This window comes from Tachypleus tridentatus, chromosome 8 (genome assembly GCF_004210375.1).
Source record: "Tachypleus tridentatus isolate NWPU-2018 chromosome 8, ASM421037v1, whole genome shotgun sequence".
In the NCBI taxonomy this organism is placed as follows: domain Eukaryota; kingdom Metazoa; phylum Arthropoda; class Merostomata; order Xiphosura; family Limulidae; genus Tachypleus; species Tachypleus tridentatus.
Window position 1 is genome coordinate 33,422,142 of NC_134832.1, and position 12,132 is coordinate 33,434,273.

Consider the following 12,132-nt stretch of genomic DNA (forward strand, 5'->3'; position numbering starts at 1 on the left):
CATTCGAAACTGAAATCGAAGTATGAAAAAAACTAGTGAAAACTAGTGAGCATTGAAATATATTTCCATCATTTACAATGATATTTTTAAGTACATCTCTAGGTGTGTTAACTTCATGAAATGTACAAGTATCCTTAAAAAGTTAAAAAGATATTAACAAAACATCATACGTAAGCTGTTTTCTTTACCAATGAAAATAGTTTATTTGTTAACCCATAAAGCCCAAAGGTGTTTTTCAAGAACCTATTTAATCATTACTGAGACTCATGTTATAAATTAAAACTATTTCTATATGGAATAGATAGTCACTTTTTAGAAGTTTACACCAACCGAAACAAAAAATAGCAAATAAAAAAACTCTTATCAGGTACGGTCATGTTGCCAAATATAAAGAATTATACTATCACACTACCTGTTGAAGCGATACACAAGAACTACAAACGAATAGTTATTAATTCTTTAGTCATTTTATTTTTTTACTGTGAACATATATTAGAGTAACATGTTTTTGAATAATAAGTGGCCGAAAGTTTATTTTCTACCTTAATAGTGCGACGAGTAAAACGAAACCTGCTTCTATTTCACTCTAAAGAAAAAGATTGGTTTCTCTTTTCTTTCGACCAAGACCAAAGCGGTAGTCTCGATCCACACGTTTTCCTAATCCAAAATAAAACCTTCTTTTAATAAAATCTTCATACTCCTGTGGTAAATCGGATTCTGAAAAAGTGCGTTTTCCAAGATTAAAGTCAAAAGCATTTTCGTTCCTTTTTCCTAAACCAAAAGAAAATCGATCCCTCTCGGCATCTCTTTTGTTCAGTACATAATCGTAGACGAAATCGTGTTTATCTTCGTAATTTGAGATAAGTGGTTCCAGTGGTTGAGGAAAGTGCTTGTGCTTGAAGAACAAATTTTCGTCTTCTGAAAGAGGTTTGTCAGGATAAAATAACGCATTTCTCTTCCCTAGTCCGAAGTCGTACACAAGGTCAGGTCGTTTGGCCTGAAAGTCATCACTCAGATGTTGATCTCTTCTTTTACCGAGACCGAATCTGTAAAGGTCATGATTACTCTTCTCTGTGAACGCCTCTCCTTTTTCGCCAGATGCGATTCCAATGGATTCGGTCATCCAGAATAACACGCAGGTGAGAAAAATTCCTCTTGACTCTCTGAATGATGCAAAAACATGGAAATACGAAAGCAATTAATTAGAATACAGTGGAAAAAATGCACAGTTGAAAGTAAAACTGAAATTAATAAAATAATTATCGCGACGTCTGCAAACACACAAACATATTCACAGTTTCGAGATTACTTTTTTCAGGCCATTAACAACGTTTGTTTATGCTTGTTAGTTTGGAATTTCGCGCAGAGCTATAGGAGAACTATCCGCTACCCTTATGTCTAGAAATTTTACCCAGGGGATTAGAGATAAATCTACATACGTAAAACGCAAAAGCAAGGATTCGATTCCAGACGGTGAACAGAACACAGATAGTCCATTGTTTAGCTTTCGTTAAAAACAACATATCTAGTACGTGTTTTGACTTATGGCCAGGTGGTTATGGGTGCTCGATTCGTAATCAGAGGGTTGCGGTTTCAAAATCCCTGTCACACCAAACATGTGGGTTCCTTTTAACCGTGGGGGCGTTATAAAGTGACGGTCAATCACACTATTAGCTGGTACAAGGGTATCCCAAGAGTAGGCGGTGAATTGTAATGAGTGGCTGCCTTCCCTTTAGTCTTTCACTGCTAAATTAAGGATGGGTAGCGTAGATAGTCCTCGTGTGACTTTGCGCGAAATTTAAAACAAACAAACCATTCTGTCCCTCTTCGGATTTACAACGCTAAAATCAGGGGTTCAATTCCTCTCGGTGGACTTAGCAGATAACCTAATATGGTTTTGCTATAAGAACACAAAAACACAAACCATTCTTAATTATTTCAAGTTAATCTGCGTTTCCTACGTAAATAAGTGTTAGAAAAATATGAGCTAGAGAAGTAAAGGTTGCTGAAAATAAACGTTGAAACAACCAAGCATCTGTCGAACTATTCTAATGAAGGTGGAAAATATTATTTCGAACGGGTAGCGACTATTGAAATGTAGGCAATTTATTAACAATAACTATTATCTTAAAGTAACACCAGCTAAATTCTGTGTAAAGTGGCTCATCCGAAATTCGTCATTTGGTTTTATTAGAAGAAGCAATAAATGAAACTAAGACAGAGAGTTTTTATAAGTTTTACCAAATTAAAAAAGCGATATTCTCAAAAAGAAAGTCTGAACAAATACCAGTTTAATTATTCATAATTTAATAAGTTAAATGTTGTGTGTTTTACTTTCCCAAATTTAACATACATTAGAGTAGAGGTAAAACAACTTGTTATATCTGCGGAGTCGCACCACTAAAAGCCGAGTTTCGATACCCGTGGTGGGCAGATCATAGATAGTCCATTCTGTAGCATAGTGTTCAATTCTAAACAAATAAACAATTTTTATGACAATATTCTTGTGAGTCCTTTGCAGTTTTACCGACTTACAATACTAAAATCCGGGGTTAGATTCTCTTGGTGGAAAGAGCGCATATAGCTCGTTGTCTAGATATGCACTAAAACAACAAAAATGTTTATGACTTTACTTTGGTTTCTTTTGAATTTTGAAGCTACAGGAGGGTTATCTACGTCAGTCGTCCCTAATTTTGCGGTGTAAGACTAAATGGAAGGCAGCTAGTCATCGCCACCCACCGCCAGCTCTTCGGCTACTCTTTTACCAACGAATAGTTGGATTGACCGTAACTTTATAACGCCCCACGTTTGAAAGGGCGAGCATGTTTGGTGTGAAAGGGATTCGAACCCGCGACCCTCAGATTAACCACCTGGCCATGCACGTCTTTAGACTTACTATAAGTGAATGTTTCTTTTAATAGGAAAACCAAACTTATCAAATTAATCAATATGATTTAAGCACAATTTTATAACCTGAAGAAAGGCGTAGTTTGTTGTGAAATTCGCGCAAAGCTAAACGAGGGCTATCTTCGTTATCTGCCCTCGATTTAGTTATGAAAAAGTAGAGGGAAGGCAGCTAGTCATCACCACCCATCGCTAATTCTTGGGTTACTCTTTTACTAACGAAGAGTGGAATTGACCATCGAATTTTAATGCCACCACGGCTGAAAGAGCGAGCACGTTTGGTGGGACATGGATTCAAAATCGTGACCACTGAGATACATTTTTTTATATTTGGTTTGATTTCTAGATGGACATTCGTGAATGAAATGTCAAGTCATTCTATAAATGTTTTGCTGTTCATCGGATATGGATAGTTTTATCGAACCAATGATAAATGGCGTGAAATATTTTGTTGAGTTATATTTTGGAGGGCCCGGCATGGCCAGGTGGTTAAGGCATTCGGCTCGTAATCTGAGGGTCACAGGTTAGAATCCCCGTCACACCAAACATGCTTACCCTTTCAGCCGTGGGGGCGTTATAATGTGACGATCAATCCCATTATTTGTTGGCAAAAGAGTAGTCCAAGAGGCTACATTAGGGACTTCTAGCGCAGATAGCCCTCGAATAGCTTTGCGCGAAATTCAAACCAAAGCAATATTTTTGGAAATCATCATAATTATGTAAACATTTTATGTTTCAATTCGGAATTTGGATTATTATTTTTCTAAGAAAATAAAATAATATGCCAAGTCCCAGAAAGCTCGCCTGACATAAAATGGGAATTACTGATGTATCATCAAAATACAAAAGCTATTTAATTAGTCCGGTTACGTCACATTTATTTTCTATCAAGAAATAGGAAACATCAGAACTTGCATATCTATGTCATTCTAGAATATTTATTTTCACAACAGAAAGATTTTTCTTTAGAACAAAGCCACGTTGGATATGTGCTGTGTCTACCGCGAGGAAACGAACACCAGATTTAAGCGTTGTAAATCCGTACTCTTACCTATATTCCACCTTGTTTGTTTGCTTCTAAAACAAAACCACATTGGGCTATCTTCTGTGGCCGCCGAGGAAAATCGAACCCGTATTTTGGCTTTGCAAATCTGTAAACTTACCTCTGTTCCACTGAGGGATATATAAGGAAAAATGTTTGTTTGTGTTAGAGTAAAGTCACCCTGGACTATCTGCTGTGTCCACTGCAGGGAATCGAATCAAGGATTTTCACGTTTAAAGTTCATAAATTTATTGCTGTCCCACAGGAGAACATTTAATGGAAATGAAGAGTACAATAAATAGAAAGTAAAATGAAAATACAAAGATAAGAAAAATATTAAAAGAGCAGTTTAATTAAAACCTCTAGAAGAAATTATCTGTGGATTGTAAGGGCAGAATCAAAGGAAATTAAACATTCATAATCAGACAGGCTACTGTGGTCATAGCAAAACGTTATGTATTTCTGTTTTTCTTTTTTTATTGGGCCTCTTATAAACCCAAATTTCTATTGAAAAAGTCTAAATGTTTCTTTCGGTGTTTACGCTTCCATCACGAAAATAAGAAGGCTATGTAGAAAAGAGAAAATTGAATGGAAAAGAAAATCGAACAGTGTAATAAAAACCGAATTAAGCTCGCAATAAATCGCTATTAGCCAGAGTATTTGGTTTTAGTGGGAAAATATCTGAGTGTTTAGGATATGCGTTTATTCCAAGAAGGAATTTTTTGATTTCTGGGTAACACAGAGACATTTTGTTTACAAACCAAAATAATTTAAATCGTGGCGCGTGTGGCATTTCATTAAATTGAAAACTTTACGCTTAAGTGTACGATCAAACAATTGTCCAAAACCTTTAATGCTTTAGTTATTTATTTCCTTCATGTCCATAAGTTTTAATGTAATAAAAATATCACTACAGAGATGGTTTGATTATTTGTTCATTTGTTTTTTAATTTTGCGCAAAGCTATACGATAGCTATATGCGCCAGTCGTCTCTAATTTTGTAGTGTAAGACTAGAGGAAAGGCGGCTAGCCATCACCACCCACCACCAACTCTTGGGCTACTCTTTTACCAACGAATATTGAGATTGACTGTACCATTATAACGTCCCTGCGGCTGGAAGGGACATCGTGTCTGATGTGACGGGGATTCGAACCCGCGACCCTCAGATTACGAGACGAGCACCTGGTCATGCCGAGGTCCGCATTCATTGTTTGAGCGTAATATCTTCACTACTTATTCCGCTTAAAACATTTATCTAACTCAACAAATTATTATTTTACTTTTAAAATAGCTGTAAAACGTGATTTTAATTTTGAGTGATTTTAGATATTTGTTAAACCAACGAGACATCTCTTTCCCACAGGTTCAATAGAAATGTTTTGTGCCCTATCTTTTTCTACAAGATTTGAAAAGTTTATTTTTTTATTGGAAGATGAAAAAAATTAAAATAAAAAAGGGAAGACTTGTAAAACTTCACCTTATAAACACAGATTAACCAGTATCACAAGTGGTACCTCGAACAAAGCTCCTGCACTCGAATTATTTTCATTCGATAAAAGTTAGAGTTATTCTCTACAGCAGTTTCTTGTATTCACACTGAAAACAGTGATTGATTTTATTTTCTGTTTCCGTCCACCTAGGAAGCCATATTTTGTTCATCAGCGTCTTCTCATCTTTGTCAGCTTTGTGGTAATGCTAAGAAATTTATTTTTTGCGACCTGATTTAGAGTTTTGTAAATAGAAACCTTTTAAAAGAGAAGATGACGAGGGAGGAGTGTTCTACCCACGTTAGTGTTTGTTTGTTTTTTAATTTTGCGCAAAGCTACATGAGAGCTATCTGCGCCAGCCTAATTTAGCAGTGTAAGACTAGACATCACTAAGACATCACCACCCACCGACAACTCTTTGGCTACACTTTTACCAACGAATAGTGGGATTGATCGTGATATTACAACGCCCCCACAGCTGAAAGGGCGAGCATGTTTGGTGTGGCGGAGATTCGAACCTGCGTCCCTCAGATTACGAGTCAGGTGGCTTATCAAGAGAGAGAGAGAACGTTATCGTTCCTCATAGATTAAATCCCAAGTCATCGTGATTACAAAAACAAACAAAAGACGTTTGTTTGACGAAAAATGTTTTTTGAAATGCCATCATGCCTACAAAATACGTTTGGGAACTATGAACACTTTAACTTTGAAGAAAAACAAATTGTCCTTGCATTAATTTAAGTATTGAAACATCTATAAAGTAAAATAGCACAAAAATGTAACAACATCTATAATTTGAGTTTGGTTCTAAGCTAGTTATCCGCAAAATGTTCAGTTAAAGTAAATTAATTCGCAACGTAAGTTATTGTTTTACTGCATTGTATGAATTTTACGGTATTCACGGCTCGTACTCGTATGTGTAAAATAAGGTATATACATTCTTTGATAGATTGTTTAGGCAGACTATTCATGATGAAACTTTGTAGAATGGACGGTAACAGCTTGTTGTGGAGACACAAGTGTAGAGGACTTCTACAAGGTTTTATCAAGGTGTAAACATATGAATTTCAAATCGACGAACATTACAGAAACTTTACGTGTTTGCCAAGTCAACAAGGTTTGTTCTGATTACAGTCTCAGATCCAGGTATGGTTAAACGATGAAGGGACAGTGAGATATATATCTACTGGGTCAAACCCAAAATAAATCTAAAAATTAAATTAATGGACGTCATTAGCTTGCGAAATTTTAGGAGGGCGCCCAAGTCTTCCATTGACATCGACTCTGGTTCTCAAAAATATGTTCAACAAATATATTTGCTTCCCTGCCTATAGGCTTAATATATCAAGTTATTTTTATCAGTTAAGTAACGCTTTTATAACAATGGATAGAGTGATTACAAAGAAATAATATTGAGAAAGATTATATCTTTAAAAGTATCAGTCCTAAAAAAACTGAATTTAAATCAGAGACACATTAAAATTGCAAGTTTTGTCCATGAAAATTGGAACATGGTACATAGTATGACAAAAACTACTGCATCAGGAGTTTAATATAATTTCTGCCACCTTCAAGCAGTATATCAGTCTTAACACGAACGACAGTGGTCATCCTTGATGACAAGAAAATTACTTGAAATAATAACGTATCTCAGAACGCCTGGTACGGGTATTAACACTTTTATTGATAAGCAGAGAACAACGTTTCGACCTTAGTATGTCATCTTCAGGTTAACAAAGAGAGTTTGCAATTGACTGTTGCCGGACACTTGTCTTAGAAACGAGAGCGTAAACTTGAAGATAACGTAGGAAGGTCGAAACGTTGTTCTCTGCTTATCAATAAAAGTGTTAATACTCATACCAGCCGTTCTGAGGTATTACACTGTTCATTCGTAATATGTACTTGACTTAAAGGACTAACCACGTGTTTTTGGAAAAAAAAAAGAGAGACACAGAGAGAGAATGTATAAGTAAAAGCGAAGAAAAAGAAGTGATTTAGGTATGTACTACCAAGAGATTTTGAGACAAGCCCTGCCACGTCCAGTTTTTCCTGAATAAAGCTCATAATGCTCAATGTATTTCTTGTGAATATTCATACGTTTCTAATAAGTAGTTTTAAGATATAGTTATTTTGAATATGAAGATTTTGTTTTATCACCGTGAACGTAGTCGTATCATTCACAACCAATAAGTATATTATCAACGAATAATGGGATTGACCAAACATTATACTCTCCCTACGGCTGAAAGAACGAGCATATATGGTGGGATGAAAATTCGAACCTGCGACCCTCAATTTTCTTAACACATTGAATTATATCATTTTGAAGACTTTATCAAATATATGTTGTGTTTCTATTTTTTTTATTTAACAATTATTAACTAACAGTGTAAGATTTTCATAATGGACGCTATTCTCGGGTGTGGTTGATTCTTTGCCAATATGACAATATTAAATTTAGAATACTATTCCTAGCACGTCAAAAATACAAAACATAATATATTTTTAGACTTTCACTGCTACTCGACAACAAATAAAAGTGAACTAGTTTGAACCAAAACTGTTTTCAAATTTCCGGCCCTCAATCTTCCCGTCTTCCCTTAGAAGAACAATCAAACTTTTCGAATTTCCAACTTAAAACGAACAAAAACGTCCTTGGGACAAAATGGACATCAAAGAATATTTTCAGCTGACTATACCTTTTTAGATTGCTTAACTGGAGGGTAAAAAATATAGTATTTCAGAGAACAGAAATCCTAGACATGTTTAACTTTGTATATTTGATTATCATCGTAAATAAGATTGATACTTTACCAGTTGACCCTAATTGAATAGAAAATAATAGAAATAAATTTGTGCTGTTATAAATACATAAAGAAAAACTCTGACTTGTAAATTAAGTAAACAACTTTCTTTATTAATAGTTTCGTTTTGAGTTTACTTAATGGTGATATGTAATATTTTATTACAGTTTACAGTTTCTACAGAAAGGAAAATATTTTCAAAAACAGATACGACGTTTCGATCGATGGTGGTGGTGATATTTAAGAACTGTCGCACCAGTGAGCGAGGCGTCTTACCTCTTTTCAAAAATATTCTTCCGCGCTGTAAAAGGTTTTTTTAGTGTATCTTTGCCTTTTTTTAAAAGGCGGAACAATATGTGCTGTGTCCACTGAGAGGAATCCAATTCCAGATTTTATCGTAGCAAGTTCGTAAGCTTAACTCTGACCTACAAAAAAAGCATTTTAAGCCTTTCTTTCAAATAGATAACAAAACTGTTCATGTTTTCATGCTACATTCTTATGTCTTAACATGTTGTTTTGTTGTTGTTTCTCGACATTCTGCTAAGCTAGCCCATTACTGAGGCGTAGTAAAAGCAGCATTCACAAGAAGATAATGTAAGACGTTTTGTGGCCCAGCATGGCCAGATGGTTAAGGCACACGACTCCTAATCTGACAGTCGCGGGCTCGGATCCCCGTCACACCAAACATGCTCACCCCTTTCAACCGTGAGGACGTTTTATAGTTACGATCAATCCCACTATTCGTTGGTAAAAAGAGTAGCCAAAGAGTTGACGGTGGATGGTGATGAGTAGCTGCCTTTCCTGAAATAAGGGGCCAGTGCAAGTGCCATCAGATACTGATCGGTCATGTTATATCCAGTCGTTTGTGTATTATTGATGAAGGATTCTACTACCAAGAAGATAACGACCCCAAACACACATTTAACTTATGTAAAAATTACTTAGCTAAGAAAGGAGCTGCTGGAGTCATCCAACTGGGTGGAGATTGGGAAGATCTGGGATTTGATAAATGAAGAACTTGACAAATCGAGAGAAATTTTATAGGAGTGTGTTAGAAATATTTGGAGAAAAATCCTAAAGGACGCTTTGATTAAATATAATATAACAATGCCTGAAAAACTGTCTGCAGTTATTAAAGCAAAAGATAGACGCACAAAATATTAACTCTTTGCTGAACTGAACCACTTCCACTGAGTTTCTATTGTACTAAATATGGAGATTCTAAACTTTTGATGTTTCTCCTGTGATTTACCTTCCAGTGTTCTTTGAAAGTAGCCTGAAATATAAGTTTTGACTTCGTCCTAACACTTTTACCCAGTACTGTATATATATTTTCTGTTGATTTTTTTGCGAATTTCAACCCAAGTTTATACTTCACGAGTATTCGAAATCAATCAATAAATTAATTATATTACAAATGTGTAACTGAAATACTTCTAAATAATTTGTTAAATACAAGTTTCAGACAGTCACTTTTATTTAAAAACGTTGCACATTTTAGTGCAATTGTGATAATTATTTACTTTGAAGGAAGTCTGTGTTACTACACAAGAGTCTTTATTATCTGTTATCATTATTCGACAGTCAAGAACGAAGTCAAATGTTCACGAACTTATGAAAATATTTCACAAAGTCAAAGGACTGTTTTCGCGTGCTAAATTCTCTTAGTGAGCAGCACATGTGCATTTGAGCATTTTCATGAATATTTCACCTAAAGTGTCATCTGCATAAATGTGTATTCAGTTGTACAGAAAGCCACAAATGAGTGGAACATACTCTGAACTTGAAAGCAAATATAGAACTTAAACAGGAGTGTGTGAAACGTTTACCTCTTATGCATCCATATTTTAATGTATGCAAAAAACAACAACAAAAAAACACAGACACAACTTACGTTTCAGCCATTCAAAAGGTGCCAGTACATAAAAGTTGTATAGTTCAGTAAACAAAGACGTTCGATAATGTAAAAGTTTGAAGACATTAAAAGTAAGCAATAACAAGAACAATAGCCTATACAACACACAGGATGTTAAAAAAAGTACTAAGGCCCTATAACACTTAGCTGGCATCTTAAGAACTAACAACCTCTAAGTAACGCCATCTTTTTCTCTGTATTATACTGAATTTATCTAGGTTTTTGTATGTAAATAACTGGCATTAACTTCTAGTCAAAGTATGGATAGTATATTACTATGTAACAACTAAAAATTAAACCAGTGATTTATATAGCTAATTTTCCACACCGTTCTAGCTAGCAGTGTGTAATATCATAAAACAATATATTATGATGACTAGAATACTTTGATATATTAGTTGTGTATCATCGTATAATATTAATAATATCTGACGAACTTTAATCAGTTTGTTTCAGATCTCTTTAATAAAGTAACAATATCGAACAGTTTTCATAATGAATAATAAAAAAAGATAAATATTTTGATGAAATAAGGTTACATAGAGAAAATACAATATAACTAGTTTAGATAAAATAATGTTACACAGAGAAAACACAATATAACTAGTTTAGATAAAATAACGTTACACAGAGAAAACAGAATGTAACTAGTTTAGATGAAATAACGTTACACAGAGAAAACAGAATGTAACTAGTTTAGATGAAATAACGTTACACAGAGAAAACAGAATGTAACTAGTTTAAATGAAATAACGTTACACAGAGAAAACAGAATGTAACTAGTTTAAATGAAATAACGTTACACAGAGAAAACAGAATGTAACTAGTTTAAATGAAATAACGTTACACAGAGAAAACAGAATGTAACTAGTTTAGATGAAATAACGTTACACAGAGAAAACAGAATGTAACTAGTTTAGATGAAATAACGTTACACAGAGAAAACAGAATGTAACTAGTTTAAATGAAATAACGTTACACAGAGAAAACAGAATGTAACTAGTTTAGATGAAATAACGTTGCATAGAGAAAACAGAATGTAACTAGTTTAGATGAAATAACGTTACATATAGAAAACAGAATGTAACTAGTTTAGATGAAATAACGTTACACAGAGAAAACACAATATAACTAGTTTAGATGAAATAACGTTACACAGAGAAAACAGAATGTAACTAGTTTAGATGAAATAACGTTACACAGAGAAAACACAATATAACTAGCTTAGATGAAATAACGTTACACAGAGAAAACACAATATAACTAGCTTAGATGAAATAACGTTACACAGAGAAAACACAATATAACTAGCTTAGATGAAATAACGTTACACAGAGAAAACACAATATAACTAGCTTAGATGAAATAACGTTACACAGAGAAAACAGAATGTAACTAGTTTAGATGAAATAATGTTACATAGAGAAAACAGAATGTAACTAATTCAGATAAGATAATGTTACATAGAGAAAACAGAATGTAACTCATTCAGATAAAATAATGTTACATAGAGAAAACACAATATTACTAGTTTAGATGAAATAGTGTTACACAGAGAAAACACAATATAACTAGTTTAGATGAAATAGTGTTACATAGAGAAAACAGAATGTAACTAATTCAGATAAAATAATGTTACATAGAGAAAACACAATATTACTAGTTTAGATGAAATAGTGTTACACAGAGAAAACACAATATAACAAGTTTAGATGAAATAATGTTATATAGAGAAAATACAATATAACTAGTTTAGATAAAATAATTTTAAAAATAAAATGTAGGCATAGAGTTAAATGTATTAAACAATGTATTTATTTTCATAAATGTTTAGAAAAGCCTGTAAACAATCACCTTAATTAATCTTAAGAGTTGCGGATTAAACGTAAGATAATTATATATATTAGAAATAAATTAACTTATAAGTAAAATAAGTTTTTACTATTAGACAGGTGACCAATATGTTTTCGATATCGTAA

General features: G+C 33.9%; 1 protein-coding gene across 2 annotated transcripts in view; it reads right to left on the bottom strand.

Moving 5' to 3' along the window:
• Positions 1-445: 445 nt before the first annotated feature.
• The window catches only part of LOC143222127 (uncharacterized), a 51,389-nt gene continuing 39,702 nt past the window's right edge, over positions 446-12,132 (bottom strand). For both annotated transcript variants that reach the window (XM_076448124.1, XM_076448125.1), the window contains exon 4: positions 446-1,163. In XM_076448124.1, coding sequence (XP_076304239.1) covers positions 587-1,163 — 577 coding nt within the window. In that variant the 3' untranslated portion in view covers positions 446-586. The remainder of the gene's footprint in view (positions 1,164-12,132) is intronic.